This window comes from Psammomys obesus, unplaced genomic scaffold, assembly GCF_907164565.1.
Source record: "Psammomys obesus unplaced genomic scaffold, mPsaObe1.curated_primary_1811, whole genome shotgun sequence".
Classification (NCBI taxonomy): domain Eukaryota; kingdom Metazoa; phylum Chordata; class Mammalia; order Rodentia; family Muridae; genus Psammomys; species Psammomys obesus.
In genome coordinates, this window is record NW_026591598.1 from 12,175,091 (window position 1) to 12,195,922 (window position 20,832).

The 20,832-nt window shown below is 52.2% G+C and overlaps 2 protein-coding genes across 3 annotated transcripts in view; one reads left to right on the forward strand and one right to left on the reverse strand.

The window, feature by feature from the left end:
* Positions 1 to 14,575, forward strand: part of Crybg2 (crystallin beta-gamma domain containing 2) — a 32,299-nt gene extending 17,724 nt beyond the window's left edge. For both annotated transcript variants that reach the window (XM_055611077.1, XM_055611078.1), the window contains exons 8-22: positions 499 to 638; positions 1,450 to 1,576; positions 1,863 to 1,898; positions 2,201 to 2,337; positions 2,478 to 2,604; positions 2,863 to 3,002; positions 3,077 to 3,203; positions 3,563 to 3,595; positions 3,704 to 3,816; positions 9,586 to 9,715; positions 11,020 to 11,159; positions 11,446 to 11,569; positions 13,269 to 13,427; positions 14,103 to 14,262; positions 14,364 to 14,575. In XM_055611077.1, the coding sequence (XP_055467052.1) occupies positions 499 to 638; positions 1,450 to 1,576; positions 1,863 to 1,898; positions 2,201 to 2,337; positions 2,478 to 2,604; positions 2,863 to 3,002; positions 3,077 to 3,203; positions 3,563 to 3,595; positions 3,704 to 3,816; positions 9,586 to 9,715; positions 11,020 to 11,159; positions 11,446 to 11,569; positions 13,269 to 13,427; positions 14,103 to 14,262; positions 14,364 to 14,452 (1,782 nt within the window). In that variant the 3' untranslated portion in view covers positions 14,453 to 14,575. The remainder of the gene's footprint in view (positions 1 to 498; positions 639 to 1,449; positions 1,577 to 1,862; positions 1,899 to 2,200; positions 2,338 to 2,477; positions 2,605 to 2,862; positions 3,003 to 3,076; positions 3,204 to 3,562; positions 3,596 to 3,703; positions 3,817 to 9,585; positions 9,716 to 11,019; positions 11,160 to 11,445; positions 11,570 to 13,268; positions 13,428 to 14,102; positions 14,263 to 14,363) is intronic.
* A 1,314-nt stretch (positions 14,576 to 15,889) lies between these two features.
* LOC129679957 (CAMPATH-1 antigen-like) lies at positions 15,890 to 17,473 on the reverse strand. Its single transcript, XM_055611464.1, has 2 exons — positions 17,364 to 17,473; positions 15,890 to 16,302 (listed from the first exon to the last, which is right to left on the reverse strand). The coding sequence occupies exons 1-2, from the start codon at positions 17,412 to 17,414 to the stop codon at positions 16,063 to 16,065; spliced, it is 291 nt and encodes a 96-aa protein (XP_055467439.1). The 5' UTR covers positions 17,415 to 17,473; the 3' UTR covers positions 15,890 to 16,062.
* Positions 17,474 to 20,832: the final 3,359 nt, after the last annotated feature.

The window sequence follows — 20,832 nt, forward strand, 5'->3', positions numbered from 1 at the left end:
AGTCAAGGCTAGCCCGGACTACAAGAAACCATGCCTTCAAAAAAAAAAAAAAAAAAAAAAAAAAAAAGAGCCACCCTGAAGCATGGGGTGTGATAAAAGATCTTGCCTAGCAGGTGCAAGGGTGTGGATTCTGAACATGGCGCTCACACCAAACAGCAACAAAATGCCAGTCTGGACAGAGGTTGGAACTGTACATCAAGGCAGAATCAGGAAGTGGCTATCCATCTTGACCCCCAGCCCAGCAGCTAGGAAGTCGGCCACGGGGGTACAGGGAAGGCCTGGACGCTCTGCAGGCTGGGAACTTTGGTCTCAGGGTTCCAGAAGTCCAGCAGGCACCAGTGAGGACTTTGGCCTGGGGTCAGGCTGACTGGCCTTGTAGAGAACAGGCCTCTGGTTTCTCAGGAGACAAATAGCGGGGTTTTCCCAGTAGCCCTGCTGGGTTGGCCAGGCAGGGAAGTCTGCAGTTTGCACCTGAATGTCCCCCTTCTCCTTTTGCAGGACTACTGCACCCCTAAGATCAGCCTGTTCTCTGAGGAGGGCCTCAAGGGCAAGCCAGTGACGCTAACCGGAGACTTGAAAGACGCCCAAGGTCTGGAGAGACCCCTACAGGTGGCATCTGCCACTGTCGCTGCAGGACTGTGAGTCTGGCTATCCTGGAATCCCTTGACATTCACTGTGCCACACGCTGGGGGCACAGAACAAACAGACAAGACACAGTTCCCTCACTCAAAATTAGTCTGAGGGCCGGGCTCATCAGCACACACCTTTAGTCCCAGCACTTGGGAGGAAGAGGCAGGCGGATCTCTGTGAGTTCGAGTCCAGCCTAGTCTACAGAGAGAGTTCCAGGACAGCCAGGGCTACACAGAGAAACCCTGTCTCACAACAAAACAAAGAGCTACATTCTTCAAAAGTTTTGGTCTAGCCTGGTGACAGGTTGTAATCCCACTATTTGGGAGGTGGTTTCGGAAGGGCTGCCAGGATTTCACCAGGATTTGGACGAGTCTCAAAAGAACAAAAAACAAAAACAAAACCAAGGCTGGGTCTGGAAACAGGAGTTACTCAGCGGTAGAGTGCACACGGTTAGCAGGCATGAGGTCCTGGGTCGAGTCGTTAGAATCAGACGACAAATCTAGCCTGGCCAGTCTGGTGAGCGGGAAAATGGGAGCACGAGGAAGGAAGGGCATGGACCTGCCTGTAGCCTGGCTTCTCTGTGGAGCCATGAGCACAGGCATGTAAGAAAGAACGGCTGTGTGCGACTGGGGAGGGCCAGCCCCAGGGAGGGACACCAAGGACAGACAGGCTGTTTGAGAATGGAAAGGGAGGACTGAGATGCCTTCTTGTGCAAGCCCCCCCCCCCAAGCCCTTCCTTACCCCTACACTGCCCTGCCATTCCAAGTCTAGGTCCCAAGCGGTTCAGTGGCTTCTCTGTTCCACCCCATCCCCCTCCAGGTGGCTGCTGTACCCCAAACCACTCTTTGAAGACACGCCCTACATCCTAGAGCCTGGAGACTACCCTACCTTGGAGGCCTGGGGTACCTCAGGCCCCAGTGTGGGTTCACTTAAGCCCATGAGATTGGTAAGGAGTGGGGGGAGGGGGAGGACAGAGACAGGCCACTCTGTCCCTAGTCCCACGTTGGGTGGGCCGGCATCTGTGGGCAGGGATAGGAGGCTCATTGCCTCACAGCTCCTGTTGGGAACTGGACTAGAAGAGAAGGAGGCTCTGCCTGAGGTGTGGGATGGGGGTCAGGGTAGGGCTATGGGCCTGCGACTTTTAGGAGCCTTAGCATCCAGAAAATCTAGATGTCCAACCTTGCTTGTTTAGCCACCCCTGGATTAGCATCTAAGCCACGCCTCCTTTGCAGGGCTGCCCAAGCGTGGAGAAGCCAGGGGAGCCCAAGGTAAGGGGACAGATTTGGAATCAGGGGTACTTGGGGTGTCTGAGGGGTAGGCACTGTAGCCGGGATAAAAGCTAAGGGTCCTGCGGGGCAGAAGCTGGGTTTAAGGAGGGCAGGCCTGATGGCTCCCTAGGCACTGGCTTTGGTGTGTGAATCGGGCCAGAGGTCAGAGCTGACAGGCGGCAGAGCTCAAAGGGCAGGGGTGGAGGGCATTCCGGGCTGGCGTTGTGTGGAGCCATTTCTAGAAAGCCAGACTCGAGTCTGGGTCCGGAGGACACCGTCGACCTGGCACCCCTTTCTTCCAGGCCGTGGTTTATGAGGCGCCGGGCTTTCAGGGGCAGAGCTGGGAAGTCAGTGAAGACATCTACAGCCTTCAGCAGCCAGAGGACAGCCGGAGTCCCCGGCTGACCTCCGTGGGGTCCCTGCGAATTCTTGGGGGCTGGTGAGGACTTAAGAAAGAGATTTCTTCTATCTGCCCGGTCCCTGCAGGCGGTTTCCCTTGGAAGGCGGAGAGCGGTTTAGGCTGTCCGGTATGGAGTGGAGCATCTCATTCATGGGTGTCTTGGCCTGTCTTTCCCCTAGCTGGGTAGGCTACGAGAAGGAGGGCTTCCGGGGCCACCAGTACCTGCTGGAAGAAGGCGAGTACGCCGACTGGACACACTGGGGAGGCTACGACGAGCTGCTGACCTCCCTGCGGGTCATCCGGACGGTGAGGAAGGGCAAGCAGGCCCCGCCTGGCCACACCCCAACCTCCCCAGCACAATCTGAGGGAAGAATTTGCACCCCTGTTCTCCCTGGCAGGGTGCCCCGAGAGCTGGTCTCTCTTCCTCCCGCGGCTCTTTCTCAGGATACGCCTCACACCTAATCCCCGGGGTGGACGGCTTCCCCTCTGAGGCCTGGGCCCTCCTGCGGGTTTGCCTCGGTGGACGGGAGAAACCTGACTGTCTCGGGCGGGGTGGGGGGCCAGGACTTCGGAGACCCGGCCGTGGTGCTGTTCGAGGACACGGACTTCCAGGGGCGCAACGTGGAGGTGAGCTCCGCGCTGCCCGACGTGGAGCTGGCGCAGCACGGACCCAGCACGCAAGCCATCCACGTGCTCAGCGGCGTGTGAGTAATCCCCGCCCCGGGCGGAGGGCGGAGGGGGCCCGCCCACGCCGACCCGTGCCACGCCCTCCCCGCAGGTGGGTGGCCTACGAGCAGGTGGGCTTCTCCGGCGAGCAGTACATCCTGGAGAAGGGCGTGTACCGCAACTGCGAGGACTGGGGCTCCGGCAGCTGCTCCCTCGGCTCGCTTCAGCCCGTCGTGCAGGTGCGTGCCTGAACCAGGGGCGGAGCCTCGCAGGCGGGGCCGGGCCGGTGGGCGAGGCCAGATGGCCAGCCCGAGCTGCTCGGTAAGGCTGGCCAGGACGGGCGCGGATGGAGGGCGGGTGAATTGGGGAGGGGGGGGTGTCTCTTTGGCCGGTGTAATATAAGGTGCTGGGCGAGGCCGAGGCGGCGGGAGGGACAGCCAAGCCACGCACGCGGAGTGAGCGTGCCGAGGAGGGCCTGAGGTCTTTGGGGCGTGGCGTCTAGGAGGGGCAGGGCTTGTACTGCTGGACCCCGGGATGGCCGCAAAGGTTGTGGAGCCCGGTGGCCTCCTTCAATCACAGCGCTGATCTCTCCCTCCAGGTCGGGGAGAGCGATCTTCACTTTGTCTCGAAGGTAAGGAGGCGGCTGCACGGGGATCTGGTGGCCAAATGCTTTCCACGGCCCTTCCCCCTGCCCGGCTCCTCACTTTTCGCTCCCACCTCTTCACCTCTCTGTCTCCAGATTCAGCTTTTCTCAGGCCCCGACTTCCTGGGCGACCACATTTCCTTTGAGGATGACCAGGCCTCTCTGCCAGCTTCCTTCCATCCCCAGTCGTGCCGGGTCTACGGTGGCAGGTGAGCAAACGGAGGCGGTGGAGCACAGAGCGCTGGGAGAGGCGCGGGGTGGAGGCGAGGGGACACACCTCTCAGACGATTTCCTTCCTTAAGATTAACTGTTCATCCTGAGTCATAGAATAACATTTCAACGGGAAATATAAATTAGATAAGACAGTGTAAAGAACACCAAGAGAAAGGCACAAGCCCACAATCTCAGCATTTGGGAGGGAGAGGCAGAAAATCTATTTAAAGCCAACCTTAGCTCAGTTACACAGGGGGTTTAAGGCCAGCCTGGGCTGCATGAGACCCTGTCTTAAACAACAACAAAAATCTCGTTCCAGCTGTAACTGTACTTTAAGGAAATCTGAGGCTGGTGAGATAGCTCAGTGGGGAAAAGCGATGCAGCGCATGTGTGAGGCCCTGAGTTTAATCCCAGGATGTCACAATGGAAGGAATCAGATTCTGACAGCCCTCCTACCCTCACCTGGGCACAGTGGCATACGCATGCGAGCACACACACACTAGCGCAGAGACACATACACACACTGACACACATGTACACTGACACACACATACATACACACACAGATACACACACTCACATACACACACGCCCAGAGAGAGAGTCTTTTAAAAAATCTGACCCCCTTCCAAAACTTCAGAAACCTTCAGGGCTGCAGAGATGGCTCAGTGGTTAAGAGCACTGGCTGTTCTTCCAGAGGACCCTAGTTTGATCCTCAGTACTCTTCTTGTCAGGCAGCTCACAACCATCTGTGACTCTAGTTCCAGCTTCTCCCTCGGAGTCTGTGGGGCCCATTTTCACGCAGACCACCACAATGGCTCTACATACATGCAGGCTAGACACTCAAGCACGTAAAATGAGTTGTCTTGTTTGTTTTAAATATAAAAGCAGCCAGGCTGTGGTGGCGCACACCTTTAGTCCCAGCGCTTGGGAGGCAGAGGCCGGCCGATCTCTGTGAGTTTGAGGCCAGCCTGGTCTATAGAATGTGTCCTACACAGCCACGGCTACACAAAAAGAAATCCTGTTTTGAAAAAAACAAACCAAAATAATAAAATTAATATTAAATATTAATAAAATAATAAATGAATAAATAATTAAAGAAAACTTTAGAAAGAAAGAGCTTTCCTTAGCACATGTGTCTGTGTTGCAAGGAGCCTTGCTTTCCACCCCCAGCATAGGGTGGGGGAAGCCATAGAAAGGATACCCTCACACACACACACACACACACACACACACACACACACACACACACAGGCACAGGTCTCATAGCTCCATACACACACCCTGTCCATGTCCTGTGAACTCAGTTGCTGCTCCCAGGACCCAGTTATGGTCACGAACTGTATCTGTTTGACTCAATCTCCGTTCTGTCCCACATTCCTCTTCACTTTCTTGTTTTCAACCGAATATTTGCTTGGAGGACCCTGCTGCTTTCACTTGTGCGTCCACATATTCTGTCTTTCCATGCTTACCCGATTGCTTTCTGGTGCCTTTTCTCTCTCTCGCTTGTCTGCCATAACTGGTAGCTGAATTGAGGGACCTGATGAGGCTGTCTGGTTTTGTCCATATGTCTGTATAATGGTGACGTAAACTATCGCATAGATGTGAGGCCCATGACTCTTGTCATTCTTTATACCAAAGGGTATTACCAAGTTTATTCCCTTGTTTGTTTGTTTTGAGACAGGGTTTCTCTGTGTAGCCCTGACTGTCCTTAAACTCACTCTGTGGACCAGGCGGCCTCAAACTCAGATATTCACCTGCCTCTGCCTCTCAAGTGCTGGGATTAAAGGCGTGCACCACCGTGCCCAGCCTTATTTCTTCTTTTTTAATTAAAAAAATATTTATTTATCTGAGTCTCCATGCACTGTGTGTTTGCCTGTGGAGATGAGAGGGCATTAGAGGCCCTGGAATGGGAATTACAGGTGAGCTGCCTGAACCTGGGCCCTCTGTAAGGGCAGTAAGCACTTTTAACTGCTGAGCCGGCAAAGATATTTGAGATAGCATCTCCCTGTGTAGACCAGGCTGACCTCAGACTCAGAGATCTACCAGTCTTTGCCTCCTGGGTGTGTTACCATGCCCAGCAAGGTTATTTAATTAACCGTTTCTGAGACAGGGCCTCACTGTGGAGACCTGGGTGACAACCGAGACTTCTGTGTGTCTGATTCGCCTCAATATATGTGGTCAGTGCTCCCAGGCATGCTCAGAGTGCTCCCCTTGGAGCACCTTCACACAGCCTCTCGGTCCTTTGACGTGGCCCCAAAAGACTGGGGAGCATTCTTTTTTTCATGGGCATGATGCCCCCACCCCGAAAAGACTGTGTACATTTCTTGCCCAAATCTAGAATCAGCAATTTCCTAAGGGACCTCAGTTCCCTTTATGGGATATGGTAATTATCCCATAATCGGCATGCAAGTGTTTCGAAATTATGATGCTCATGTCGCTCCCTAGAGTGGGGGCCCCCGAGACCTGTGGGAGTTCCTTCTGGTCCTTTTTGTTCATAGGACATTCTCTTAAATCTACATAGTTTGTAATAGAAAAAAAAAAAAACACCTTTTAAATAAATATGAGGCTGATATGATGGGGTATCCTTCTGAGAGGCCGAGGCAGCAGGATCATGCATAATGTGAAGCCAGCCCGAGCTCTGAGACCTTATCACAAAATTAAAAAAGCAAAACTGAGCAGACAAAGCCCGGCATGGCGACTCTTTTAATCCCAGCACTTGGGGAGTGGAAACAAGAGATCAGGATCATCCTTGCCTGTGTGCTGAGGTTGGGGTCAGCCTGGAACGCATTGGACAAAGAAAAACTGAAAGAAATCTAAAATAATCTCTTTCAAAAAGATGTATTGGCTTTTATCTTGTGTGTTTGAATGTTTTGCCTGCCTGCATGAAAATGTATGTGTACCACGTGCATGCAGTGTGTGAGGAGACCAGAAGAGGGCGTCAGATGCCTCAGCACTGGAGTTACAGGCAGTTGTGAGCACCGTGTGGGTGCTGGCTACCAAACCTAGGTCCTCTGCAAGAGCCAGGAGTGCTCTAAACCTCTGAGCCATCTCTCTGGCCCCTGAAATAATCACTTTTGTCTGTGATTATGTCACAAACCTGGTTATAGTTAAATTAACTTAATGTATTTTCATTTTTTAGGAACATCTTATGTTATTTTGTTTTGTTTTGTTTCAAAGATAAGGATTGATCCTATCCTAGGGCCTCACACATACTAGGAAAGTGTCCCACCAGTGAGCTACACACCCAAGTTTTAATTCTCTGTTTTTTTTTTCTACAGTATTTTAAAGAAATAAACAGGCATAGAAGTGCACACCTTGAGTTCCATTTCTCAGGGTGGAGGGAGTTAGGGGTAGGCATAGTCACTGTGAGTTAGAGGCCAGCCTCATCTGCAAAGTGAGTTCCAGGATAGCCAGAGCTACACAGTGAGTCCCTAAAACAAAATACAAAAATAAACAAATACAAAAATAAAACAAATAACAGAAATAAAATACAAATACAAAAATAAATTAAAAAACAAATACAAAAATAAACAAAGAAACAAACAAATAAATAAATAAATAGATTTATGCAGATAGCCTGAACAGTTTTACCTGATAAGATACAATTCAGTGTGCACAGAAATGTGAGAGGAAGAAGGGCTGGGAGAGGGGGGTTGCCAGCTGGTTTGAGGCTGATGGCCAAGGTCCAGAGGGTCAGAAGACAAACCCACTCTTCACAGTGAAAGGCTTTCTTTTTTTCCAAAATTTTAAATTTTTACTTATTTTTCTTTTTCAAAGATTTATTTATTTATTTTATGTATGAGTTCTCTATCTGCATGTGCACCTGAATGCCAGAAGAGGGCATCAGATCCCAGTATCGACAGTTGTGAGCTACTGTGTGGTTGCTGGGAATTGAACTCAGGACCCCTGGAAGAGTAGACAGTGCTCTAAACCACTAAGCCATCTCTCCAGCTCATGAAAGCTTTTAAAGTAAATGGAATGGATCAAGCTGAAAACATGGACAGTGCCTCACAGTCTGGTGTCATTTGGGGAACACGCAAAAACCGAAGCTGGCCAGACACTTGATAGTTTGTTTATTTGTTTTCTTTTATTTGGATTTGGCTTTTTTGAGACAGGGTTTCTCTGTGTAGCCTCCACTGGCCTGGAACTAGCTTGGACTCAGGGTTCTGCCTACCTCTTCCTCCTAGGATTAAGGCATGGCTCACCACTGTCAAGTTTTTTTTTTTTAAGTATGCCAGAAGAGGGCACCAGATTTCATTTTAGGTGGTTGCTGGGAATTGAACTCATGACCTCTGGAAGAGCAGACAGTGCTCTCAACCTCTGAGCCATCTCTCCAGCCCCCCTCTTCCTGTTCTTAAAAGGACACTCATCCTATGCTGAGGTCCCAACCTCCCCACCTCTGCTAAACCTAGGCACTTCCTGAAGACCACATGTGGAGGACATAGGTTGTTCCTTTCCCTCCATGCTGTAGTAAATTTTAAAAATGAGTGTTTTATATGAATGTTTATTATTAGCCCTAAGATCATCACAGCCGTATTATCTCACCCGATATCACAAATAATGAGACACAGACATCTGTTAGATTTTCTAATTGCCTTATTTACCTTGGGCCGGGCAGACATTCCTACCTACCCTGTCTGAATCACCTCACCATCCAACCCCCAGCCCCCATCTAATGCCATCCCCTCCCCCTCTTTTTTTTTTGGGCTTTTCGAGACAGCGTTTCTCTGTGTAGCCTTGGCTGTCAATGCCATCCTCTTTAACCATCCTGTCTCCCATCTATAATCTTATAAATACTTGCTTTTATTCTTCATCTGGGCCTTTTCACGCCATTATTGGAGTCCTTCCTCCTGGCCCCACGTGGTTCCTTCTCCAGGCTAACCCATTGTGGCTTCCCCCTTCCTCCTCTCTTCCCATCTGTCCGTCTCCCATGATTCTCTCTGTCTTCTCCAAGCCCTGGAACCTTAGCCACGCCTATCCCATTCCACCCTGCCCAGGTATAGGCTGTTTAGTTAACCAATCAGATACGTCTCAGGCAAGTTTACCAAACAAAGATAGGTGTGACCAGATCTTTTACCAGATCTTAAGGGCTAGAAAGACCCATCAGACCAACCCCCAACCCTCCACCATCCACATTCCAGAGATTGAGTTCAGGTGTCCTACGTGGCAGTGAGTGCCTTTACCCACTGGGCCATCTCACCGCCCCTTGCTTGTTCCTTTTGGAGGCAGGGTCTCACTAAGTAGCCTAGGCTGTCCTTGAACTCGTGTGATCCTCCTGCCTCAGCCTTCTGAGTAGCCAGCAGGCCCACTGTTAGCCAGTGCCCTGGTGGTGGATGCTTTGCTAGAGCTGTGCCGAATGGGTAGGCTTCTGCATGCGTGGGATAGTTCATGTGTCTGAACAGCGACCTGGGATGGAGCCCTGGAGTCTGCCTGCCTGCAGAGCATCCTGCGGGGCTGCCAGCTCCCCTTCAGGGCTTCAAACTCACGGAGATCTGCTTGCCTCTGCCTCCCTGAGTGCTGGGATCAAAGAAGTGCGCCACTGTGCTGGGCTCCCTATTCTTTCTTCCTTCTCCCCCTGAACCCTTTAAGTCCTTTCTTTAGTCTGACTTCTGTCCCTGCTGCTGCAGGGCCTGTCCATCCTGGATCCCTCCTGGATTAGAGGAACACTGTCAGGTCTGCATGCACTGTGGATGCTCAGGGTACCTGGCAGGTGCAGGAAAGGCTAGCTCTGGTCTCAGCCTTCCCTGTTTGTTCCTTTCCAGCTGGGTCCTGTTTGAGGGGAAGAACTTTGAGGCAGACCAGCACATTGTGTCAGAGGGCGAGTTTCCCACCCTCACAGCCATGGGCTGCCTGGCCTCCACCATCCTGGGCTCTCTCCGGAAGGTTCCCCTGGTGAGTTCCCCATCCGGTCCCTGAGCAAGAGCAGCCACAGAGGTAGAGGTAGAGGGAGGGTCCCGTCTCATCTCCCACCTAGTGGGCTGGAGAAGCAACAGCTTGCTGCTCTCAGCATGCGCCTGACTCCGAGGCTTCTAAGGCAGCCCAACTGACCAGGTGTTCCTTGAACATTCACCAAAATGGCTCCTGGAGGGACCAGGAAATACCAGTTAGATATAAGACCTAAAGGTGACAGTGGGGAACGGTGTACCCAGACCAGAGGTAGTGCTGGGACTGGACAGACAGAGTAGCTGAGAGGCAGGGCCAGCCTCTGCCCAGGTGATGGCCCCTTCAGAGAGGGCTGTCTGTCCGGACCAACAGGCAAGGTGGCTGTGCAGAAGGAGAGAGAAGAGGGGCGGGGCGGGGAGAGGCTGCCTCAGTGACCCAGAAGAGAGGTAACGGGCTGTCCCCCAGGAAGAGCCACATGTGTACTGCGAGGGTGGTAGTGTCTGTGGAGACCGGAAGCGGGACCAGGTGGTCACCAGAACAGCTGAGTCACAGACTGGGCGAATCAGAACAGCTAATACTTACTGGGTGACCCTTGTCAAAGCTCTGTGGATCCCAGAGCCACTCTTGGCTTATTCCGGGTCACACAGCCGGGAACAGACAGAGCAGCCCCCCCCCCCCCCCCCCGGGGCAGCCTGGTTGTATAGTCTGTGGCCTGTATCACCGCATACACTGGGCTCTGGGCACAGGTAGACCTGGGTCTGGCACCCAGATCTTGGGACCGTCGTCAGCCTCATTGTCCTTTCTGCTGAACAAAGACCATGGTAGCATCCACCTCTTAGGGCTGTTGCCAAGGATCTGGCCTGCACTGAGCCTCGGACAAAGGAGGGCAGTTATTAATCTATATGCTTCTTAGTTACCATCCCCGAGAGATGATGTGGAGGGACCCAGGTTTCCAGCCTGGCCATTAGTGCTCAGGAGTGCCAACTATCTGACAGCCAGGACTAGTGGCACACACCTTCCAGGACTCTGAAAGCTGCATAGCGAGTTCCAGACCAGTCTGGACAATTTACTGAGATCCCAGTTCAAAAAAATACGGTAAAATAATATGTGTAGAAAGTGTGTCAAAGAGGGGGTGTTTGAGTCCGAGGTGCTGCCAGTCTGTCAGATGCCGGTACTGAAAATATGGGGACATGGCTGATAGTAAATGCCCTCGGAAGCCAGGAGGCCTGCAGGGCCGGGTATGGGTGTGGGATTGTGGGGCAGAGTCTGGGCTTGGGGGTTTCATGGCCTCATCCCTCCTTCTCTGGCCCCAGCACTTTTCAGAGCCTTCCCTGTCCCTCTTCGGCCTGGAGTGCTTCGAGGGGAAGGAGATCGAGCTGACGGGGGAGGTTCGAAGCCTGCAGGCCGAGGGCTTCAACAACCACGTGTTGTCCATGCGTGTCAAGGGCGGCGTGTGAGTGTGTGGTTGGGTGGTTGGTGGGATGGGGACCCCCACCCCAGGCTGGAAAGGAGGGAGGAATGGGGGCTGAGGGCCTCGGGCTTCCAGGGTTGGGTTGGATGCCGGGTCCTGAAAACCCCAAATCCATTCATTAGCCTCCCCCTCCTGCTGTGGGCATTCCCCCTGGTGTGACAGAAGAGGAGGCGGAGGTTGTTCTGACACCTGTGCCCTGTCTGTCTGTCTGTGTCTCTCTGTGTCTGTCTGTGTCTGTCTGTCTGTGTCTCTGGCACCCGCCGGGCAGCTGGGTGGTGTGCGAACACAGTGACTTCCGGGGCCGACAGTGGCTGCTGGGTAGCTGCGAGATCACCAACTGGCTGACCTATAGCGGTACCCAGAGGGTGGGCTCCCTCTATCCCATCAAGCAGGTAGGCAGCAGTCAGCACGAGCGCCTCTGGGTGTCCCTGCCCCTGGGTGTGCCAGAGTGTGGCCTTGTCCTCTTCCTGCATTGGCATCTCAGTAGTATTCTCCAGATCACCTTGAAGACAAAACTGCTTTGCTCTTGTCCTAACCGATAATAAGCTTATTCACCCCAAATGGAAAATCATCTCATGGGCCACTCACCATTAGTGGGCACACCTGGCTCTGGGAAGCGTGGATTGTGCATGTGAGGGTCCGTGTCTCTGCATCTGTTGTCTAGAAGTTGGCCTCATTTCTGCACACATACATTTCTAGGATATTGGTTGTGGCGTGTGTGTGTGTGTTTGTGTGTGTGTGTGTGTGTGTGTGTGCTCACACCTGTGCCCGAGAGCCTTCTGAGCATATGCATCTCTGTATGAGGGCATCTGTGTAGTCTCTTTGTTCACAGACTCCCATGGTAGCAGTGCTGGAAGACGTCCTGGCAAAGACCTCTAACCCTTACATAGGGAAATAAAGGTCCAGGGAAGTGGACAAGGAGTTTGTCTGCAACTTTGGGCAAGCACTGTCCCTCTAGAGATCCTGGTTTCCCTGCGTGTGTGTGTGTGTGTGTGTGTGTGTGTGTGTGTGTGTGTATGTATACACCTATATATTAAGGCAAGGACTCACTATGTCTAGATAGTCTTAGCTGGCCTGTAAAACTCTATGTAGATCAGGCTAGCCTCAAACTCACAGAGGTCTACCTGCCTCTGCCTCTGCCTCCTAAGTGCTGGGATTAAAGGCGTGTGCCATCACACTCAGCATTCCCTCACCTGTGAAATGGGGATAGCATTTGTGTCCTGAGTTTGTTGAGGACCGATAATGTCTGCAGAACTCTTCATCAGTAATGACTGCAGGGCTGGAGATGGCCCAGTGGTTAAGGGTACTGGCTGCTCTGTCAGAGGTCCCGAGTTCAAGTCCCAGCACTCACATGGTGGCTCCCAACCATCTATAACTATAGTTCGATGTGATCTAATGCCTTTTCTGGTATGCAAAACACCCATGAACAACAACAACAACAGAAGAAATAATTAAAAAGATGATGGCTGCAGAACCCTTGGGCAGTACTCCAGCGGGAAGCCCTTCTCAGACAACCCCTAGGGCTTCCATCGTTTTCCTACTCCTGTCGCCTCTAACGGAGAGACCTGCTGACGCTGGCAAGGCCAGTTCTGATCTCCAGCTGGTGTCACTGCGCTTCTCTTTAGCGTTAGCATGTACGTTATGTGTACATGCCTTTTTCTCTGTGCGCATGCGCATGTGTTACATCTGTGGTCCTGTAACCGGCTGTACCCGTAGCAAGCAGAGGGAGCTGGCACAGAACAGGCTGGGAGGGTCTGGGTGTCCATTGTGATGTGTGACTGTGACGGCTGCGTGGACCTGTGGAATTGTTTGTGCCTTCTGTAAACTGTGCCCCCTTGTGGACTGCCAGTAGATCTGCCAGGGTTCCTAGATGCTGGTGTAGGTGTCTGTGGTCACAGAACTGTGCCCGTGTTATGCGTGTGCCCTTAGTAAGTATGGGTGTGCAAAAAAAAAAAGTGTGACGTTGAAGCAGGCTTGGGGAAAGCTTGGAGCCAAGGAGGGGTTGGGAGTGTGGGTCCCCTAGAGGGCCCAGAGTTGAGGGTGGTGGGGCATCGTGACTGAAAACTCTCAGCCTCTCCTCGCCCTCGTCAGCGCCGAGCCTATTTCCGCCTCTGGAATGCGGCCCTCGGGGGATTCTTGGCAGTGCCTGACCACGTGGAGGACATGAAGGCAGGCCGAGTGGTGGTTGCCGAGCCCCGCGCCGGGGGCGGCTGCATCTGGTACTATGAAGATGGACTGCTGAAGAACCAGGTATGAGTCTGAAGCCGTTCCTGCTGAGCCTCAGATTTCCCAGCCTACCTTAGGAAGTCCCAGCCCAATTAGATGCAGGATGCAAGGAGCCCAGGAGTAGAGAATGCAAGCTCCTTTATTTTTCTCATGTTAAACTTTCAAAAACAAAACAAAAAAACCTAGTGTTTGGGGTTGGAGAAATGACACAGCAGTTAAGAGCCCTCGTTGCTCATTCTGGGACCTGGGTTCAGTTCCCAGCACAAAAACAATGTCTCACAGCTGTCCCTAACTCAGCTCCAGGGGGTTTGGTGCCCTTCTTTGATCTCTGTGGGCACCCAGTATATACATGGTTCACAGACATACATGCAGACAAAACACTCATAAAATAAATAAATCTAAAAAGGGACTAAGAGGCTTGCCTAGGACCACAGTTGTAAGGACCCCATTCAAAACCAGTGTATCGTGGCACATGCCCTTAAAACCAGCCCTTGGGAGGCAGAAGCAGTCAGATAGCTGTGAGTCCAAGGCCAGCCTTGTCTATATAGCAAGCTCTGGGCCAGCCAAGGCTACCTACTGAGACGCTACCTCAAAGACAAAACAAACAGCAACAGCCAAAATCCAGTGTACGGGGGCTAGCTTGTGCACAGGAAAATGCCTGTGAGGAATGCAGAGTCTCATGATCTCCCGGGGCCTCAGGTGGCCCCCACCATGAGCCTGCAGGTGATTGGACCGCCCAGCCCAGGCTCCAAAGTAGTGCTGTGGGCTGAGAGCCGCCTACCACGCCAGACTTGGAGCATCAGTGAATTGGGTCACATCTGCAGCCAGATGTTTGAAGGCCAGATCCTGGACGTAAAGGGTAATGTAGGCTTTGTGCGTGGCAGGGGGGCACCCAAGGAGGGCGGAGGACAGTGCTGCCTCCAGCGCTCTCTGACCATCTCTGAATCTCAACCCCCTCAGGTGGCCGAGGTTATGACCGGGACCATGTGGTGCTATGGGAACCAACCAAGGAAAGACCCTCCCAGATCTGGACTGTCCACGTCCTATGAACCCACTTCACCCCCAGTCTCCTGCTGGAGGCTTTTGCTGGGATCAAATGGTTTTGTTTTTGTTTGGGGATTTGTTTGTTTGTTTTTACAGATTTTGCTGAGTACATAAGCTATTTTCTACTATGCCTCTGTTGTCATCACATCTCTTATCCCTTGATGTTGAGGTGGAGAGGGTCCCCTAGCTGGCTCCTCTTCCTGTTGGTTTCTCTTCCTGCCTGGCTTTCCCCTTGCCACCAGAGGGAGCTTCAGAACCAGCCTATCTGGTGTTTAAACACCCCACCCCCGACCCCCGGCCCCCGCAGTCTCCTGCTGTGGGGACTCCCACAGCCATTAGCCACACCTCTGTGGTTCCCTCCCCACTGCATGTCAAAGGTGTTCAGGGAGCAGAAGTGGAGGGCTGCTTCATGTGGGAGGGACACTCCTAGCTGACACGGGATGGGAAGGACTTGGCCAGGCCACACAGAGGGGCAGAGGAAAGCGTTGTGAGGCTACAGATGGCATCCAAGGGTGAAAACTTCAAGGTTCACCGTGTGACACCACAGTGGACATGGCAAGAAAGATGAGAGGGTCTGCGCCCCAAGAAGCCTTTGTCCTCATGGCTCCTCCTTCCTGCTTCTTCTAACTGTAGTCTCAAAGCTGGAAGGTTTGGCCTTGGTCAGAAAAGCCAGAAGAAAGAGCTGAGTCCCTAGTTACATGACAGGTCAGGACGTCAGAGACCTAGAACTGTGGTCACTTGCCAGTCTTCTGTTGGCATAGGTTCCCAGGAAGACACAAAGGCAAGGGCCCTCGGGGACCAGTGTGAGCTTCCTTCTCTCTCTTTGCAGTTCCAAACACCATCCCCAAGCCCAGGCAGGGAGAGTAGCTAGAGGAGCTGTTTGTCCCTCCCAACTTCTCTGGCCGTGGGTGTGGGTGCTAACACGCCCCCTCATTCTCTGGCCTGTGATAGAAGGTATGTGGACGTGAGGCCTGTGAGCCTCGCTTCCCTGAGCCCTGCCGGACACGGGTGCTTCTGGTCTACAGTTCTCCAGCTGAGAATTTTGCGAAAGAAAGAGAGAGCCAGGTGATCCGAGATTTCCCCGAATCTGCCGTTATGATGACACCTAGGTTGTGGGGTGAGAGACTGCCTGCGCCTGGGCTGTCTAGGGCCTGAGAGGTGAAGGTAGCACTGAGTTCGTCACTCGCAAATACTCAGGCACAAGGGAAACAGCGGCGGGGATGGGGGGACCGGTTTCCCATCCCTTGTCTCTGCAGGATGACTCTAAGGGTGTGCTCTGTACACACGGGAACTTTGAGATGGGTAGCCTCGGGGGAGTACCTTGGCGTCACCTGCCGAGCACACGGCCACAGACAGCTCCTGAGGCTGCCACACACGTGTGGCTCCAGGGGTCAGTGATGACGAGTGACCACTCGTGAGGCCACACCTAAGCATAAGTATAACTTTATTGAGCCCCAGCTGGGTGCACCGTCCATCAGTACCTCCCAAGTTTGGCCATTGGCTGTGAACTTTTAACTTCTCAAGATTCTCTGGGTCTTCCCGAGGACTGGGTTGGGATGTCTCTCGATACTGATGGTGGCAGCTGTTTTAGGAGCATAGGGCTGACACCTTCACCTCAGCTGAGGTAGAAGAGGCACATTAAGGTGTTGGCAAAGAAGAAGAAATTGTAGGCACCCACATCGGTAATGGATGCCGCCCCGCTCTTTGAGGGTTTCGAGGTGGCTTTGGTTGTGGGGGCTTTGGTTGCGGAGGCTTTGGTTGTGGGGGCTTTGGCTGTGCCGCCTTTGACGGTGGCGGCGGCGGCGTTGGCCATGGCCTGGACAGTAGCATTAGTTCCCAAGATTTCTGTTTGTATCTGCAAGAGAAGTGCAGAGCGTGGGAGGATTTGAACCTCCTGTTAAGGGCTTGTTTTCCTTTGCTCCTTTCCACAGCTCTCAGCCTCCAAAAAGCTTCTGCCATAGACCCTGCTGGGAGGGACGTTTGGCTTCCCGCCTCATCACAGGCAGTGATAAAGCCATCTTTGTCCTTGTTGTTTCTCCCCAACCCTACAGAAAACTTCCTGTCACTCTTCAGGCCACCGGACCCTCCAGCATTGAGGGAAACAGACAGAAACCCCGTCCCTTGACCTTAGGAACCTGAGGAAGGGCTTCCTCTCCCAGAGCCTCAGTTTCCTTGTCTCCTAAGTGTCAGGGAGGGTCCATGATGGTTGGGAGTATCACATGGGAGAAGCAGGGCTGAATGAAAAGTTCCCTGGCAGAGTGTGGGGGGGAGGGCAGGGTAGAAATGCCAAGTGGCAGATTGTTCTTGATGCTTGACAGAGCCGTAAGTGAAGCTGTGAAGCTGCTCCTGACGGGAACCAGACTAGTTTTGGCGGCTATCAACATGCCTTTGATGCTCGGTTGAGATGTTCTTGATTGATAACTGAATGGCTCCATTCCCTGTATTAATCAGGTACCTCTGGGCACACAAGTGCCCCGAAGGCTGCCTCCCGGAGTGCGGTTGATTTAGAGAGTGGACAGACCTCCACATCTACATGTGCCCAGCCTTCACTCTAGCAGGGGCAGGGGACCCTCCACCACCTATGGCGGTCTATTAGACATTTCTTCCCTCCTCTCAGAAGGACCATCTCTGCGGCTCTCCTCAGCAGGGCTACTGCTCCATGTACCTGACAGCCTGTGAGGTTTCCCACATGGGAACACTGGCTTCTCCCAGGGTGGCCCGACAGCAGCTGAGAGGAGTGGAAACCCAGATACATAGGCCCTCCTAAATCCCTGGTCTCCGGTTGGTGACCATCTATTTCTATCCCTGTGGTAGAGGGCTGGGTCCCCCAGATACCTACATTTCCTCCCCCAACCCAGCCCAGTCCATCATTGGAGGGCCAGTGGTGGCTGCAGGGGCTCTGAAGATTGTCCTTACCTGAATAACAATCAGGAGACTGATGGTGACGACGAGGAAGAAGGAGTTCATCCTGGATCGCTCTGGGCTCTGCAGCAGCTTTGAGAGAGGAGCTGGGGCAATCTGCAGGCCTCTTTGAACTTGGCTGCTTTTGAACTAGGAGGCCCAGCAGATAGGGGAGGAGGGGGGAGGAAGGAGGGCCTCAGGGGCGGGGAAGAGAGCTTCCTTCTTTGAAACCTGGGGGTGGATGAAACTAGCCTGGAGGTTCCAAGACCTGATAGATGAATTCTGAGTTCTCAGAAGCATAGGCAGGGCATGAGAGCAACAAGAGGGTAATTGCAGGATGTTTCCTAGGCTTGGAACCATATGTCCTGGGCAGGGTCAGGCCTGAGGCTGAATCTCTGAGTCTTTAACATGCCTCCAAACCTAAAAAAAAAAAAAAAAAAAAAAAAAAAAGTGTGGGAGGACCAAATGCAATGATAATCCTTATTTTTAAGCATTTGAGACATGGTCTACACTCTGGCTGGGTTTAAATTCAGGATCCTTGTGTCTCTGCCTCTAAATGCTGAAACTTCAAACCTGTATCATCCTGTTGGCTAATAACCTATTTTAAGGACCCTGACTGCTCTTCCGGAGGACCCAGGTTCAATTCTCCACACCCACATAGGAGCTCACAATCATCTGTTAACTCCAGTTCCAGAGTATCCGACACACACACACACACACACACACAGACATACATGCAGGCAAAAAAATCAATGCAGATGGAATAGAAATCATTTAGACAGAGAGAGCCAGTAATCCTGGTGTAGCGGTAAGCGCCTTTAGTACCAGCTCCTAGGTGGCAGCATAGGGCAGACTTCTGAGTTTGAAGCCAGCCTGGTCTCCATAGTGGATTTCAAATTTCAAGACAGTCAGAACTACCTGGTAAGATTCTGTCTCAACAAGAAAAAAGAACTCCTTCATATTGATAGTGCCCAACTCTAGCAACTATTCTATAAACGGCAGATGTGTTTTCTTTTAAAGAATGAGTTCCTGGGCTGGAGAGATGCTCAGCCCTTAAGAGCACTATCTGCTCTGTCCTGAGTTCAATTCCCAGCAACCACATGCTGGCTCATAACCATCTATACTGGGATCTGATGCCCTCTTCTTGCACACAGCTGTACATGCAGATAGGGCACTCACATACATAAAATAAATAAATAAAATTAAAAAAAAGAATGAGCTCCGTAATCCCAGAACTCAGGAGGATCAGGACAGCCACAGATAGATGGTGACTTTTAGGCCAGCCTGTGCTACCTGGGACTCTGTCTGAAAACATACAGACATGCAAAAGAAGAGACAAGAGGAGGGAACCAAGAGCAGGGCGGATGTAGGGTTCAGAAGAAAATGATGGCTGCTGCCATTGGTTCTGTGAAGGGTCAGGGCCATTGAGATTCAGGAAGAGTCTCGAGATTTGATTCATTTTGGGTCAGGCCCTATTTCCTCTGGGCCTTAGGCTCTTTATCTCAAGTGGATTCTTTTAGAATAAATATTTGAAAAAATAATTCTTTAAAAAAATGTGTGTGGGTGTACATGCGAGAGTGTCCCACCTGCGTGTACATACATGTACCAGGTGCATGCTGGTGCCTGTGAAGGCCAGAAGAGAACATTAGATGCCCTGGAATTGGAGTTACAGCTGGTTGTAGATAGGGCACTCGACCTCGGATCCTTTGCAAAGGCAGCAAGTGCTCTTAACTGCTGAGCCATCTCTCTAGCCCCTCCCTGAAGTCTCTGAAGACCTCAAGTTTTGGGATTCGAGTGAAGAAAGTAGGAGCTGAGTTATTCATAGCAGTCTAGGAGGGGTTGAGGAGGACAAGTAGGCAAGCACAGCCCAGCACCCAGGAATTAGGCTGAAGCAGCTGTGGCTCTCCCTGTGGGCAGGGCTATGGGAAAGTCCCCTAAACAGTTTGGATAGTGCCTAACTTACACATTTAAAAAACAAAACAAAACAAATACTGTGGTCTCAGTGATAACTGGGCAATAATTATCCCCACTTGACTGATGAAAAAAAGTTCAAGTTCATAACTGATGGAGTCATGTGAACTTAGGCCCAGGTGTTTCTGAAGTCAGGGGCGGCCACTTCAGGGCTGCTCTGAAACGCACTGGATTAGTCTTTGTTGTCGTCATTGTTTTGTTTTCTCTTTAATGTGGTGTTGGAGGATCGAACTCAGGGCGTCACACAAGCTAGACAAGTAGTCTCCAGCCCCTGATTAAATCTTGACTCCCTGCCCTCCTTCCTTGGCTCTGTAGCACAGCTCCTGCCCCTCACCCATGCTCCCTGGCTTACTCTAGTTTACTTACACGCCAGATGGTAAAGGGGATTTCCCTGGTCTTCCTTTACATGTTTCAGGGCCTTGGTTACAAGTCAAGGTAAAACCTGAGTGGGCCTTACAGGCCTTGATCTCCTGAGATAAAGCTGAGAGGGAAAAAGCAGTGAGAGTCAAGCCTAGGGGGGGAAAGGGAGGAAGGGGGGGGGGGGGGGGGGGGGGCCGCGCCAGACAGCGCCCCTCCCATTGCTCTCACTCTAGGTCCCTCAGCTGCCTGCTCTGCCTGGGAGAGCTGCCTGGCAGCCAGGGAAGCAGCAGGTGGCCAGCAGCAGGAGATGGGGGGGCCCATGCCGAAGCCCAAGACCGCCCTGCTGAAAACTGGACAGTTGTCTCCCCTCTTAAGAAGCTAGAAGGAGTGGGCCGTAGGTCTGGCCACGAGGTTGTTACTCCCTGCTGGGAACGCTTGAGACGGCTTAAACTTCTCTTTCTCGCTTTAAAAAAACAAAAACAAAAACAAAACAAAACAAAAAACCAAAAAACGGGGGACAGGACGGGACGGGACACGTGTTGTCCAGAAGAGGACATCGGATCCCCTGGACCTGGAGCTACAGACAATTGTGAGCCTCCAGAAATGGGAGCTGGCATCCGACCCAGGCCCTCTAGAAGAGCAGCAAGCACTTTTAAGCACGGGGCCATCTCTCTAGCCTGATTGCAAACTTTTTTAAAGCATCAGTGTGAGGTACCATCATGCCACTGCGTTTGTGTGGAGGTCAGAGGGCCACGTTCAGGGGTTGGTTTGTTCCTTCTACGGTGTGGGTCCTGGGGATTGAACTTGGGCAGTTGGCCTTGGCAGCAGGCGCCTTCGCCCGTCCAATCATTTTACTAACCCCTTAAGCTTGTGCTATTTTCCCCCTTCCCCAAAACCACACACCGAGCACGCGTTCCACCACTGACCTACACTTCAAGTGAGAAAGGATTATCTTGCTGCTGGACAGTGGTGGTGCACACCTTTAGTCCCAGCATTTGGGAAATTTAGGCAGGTGGATCTCTGTGAGTTTGAGGCCAGCCTGGTCTATAGAGTGAGTTCCAGGACAGCCAGGTCTACACAGAGAAACCCCGACTCAAGAAAGAAAGAGAAAGAAAGAAAGAAAGAAAGAAAGAAAGAAAGAAAGAAAGAAAGA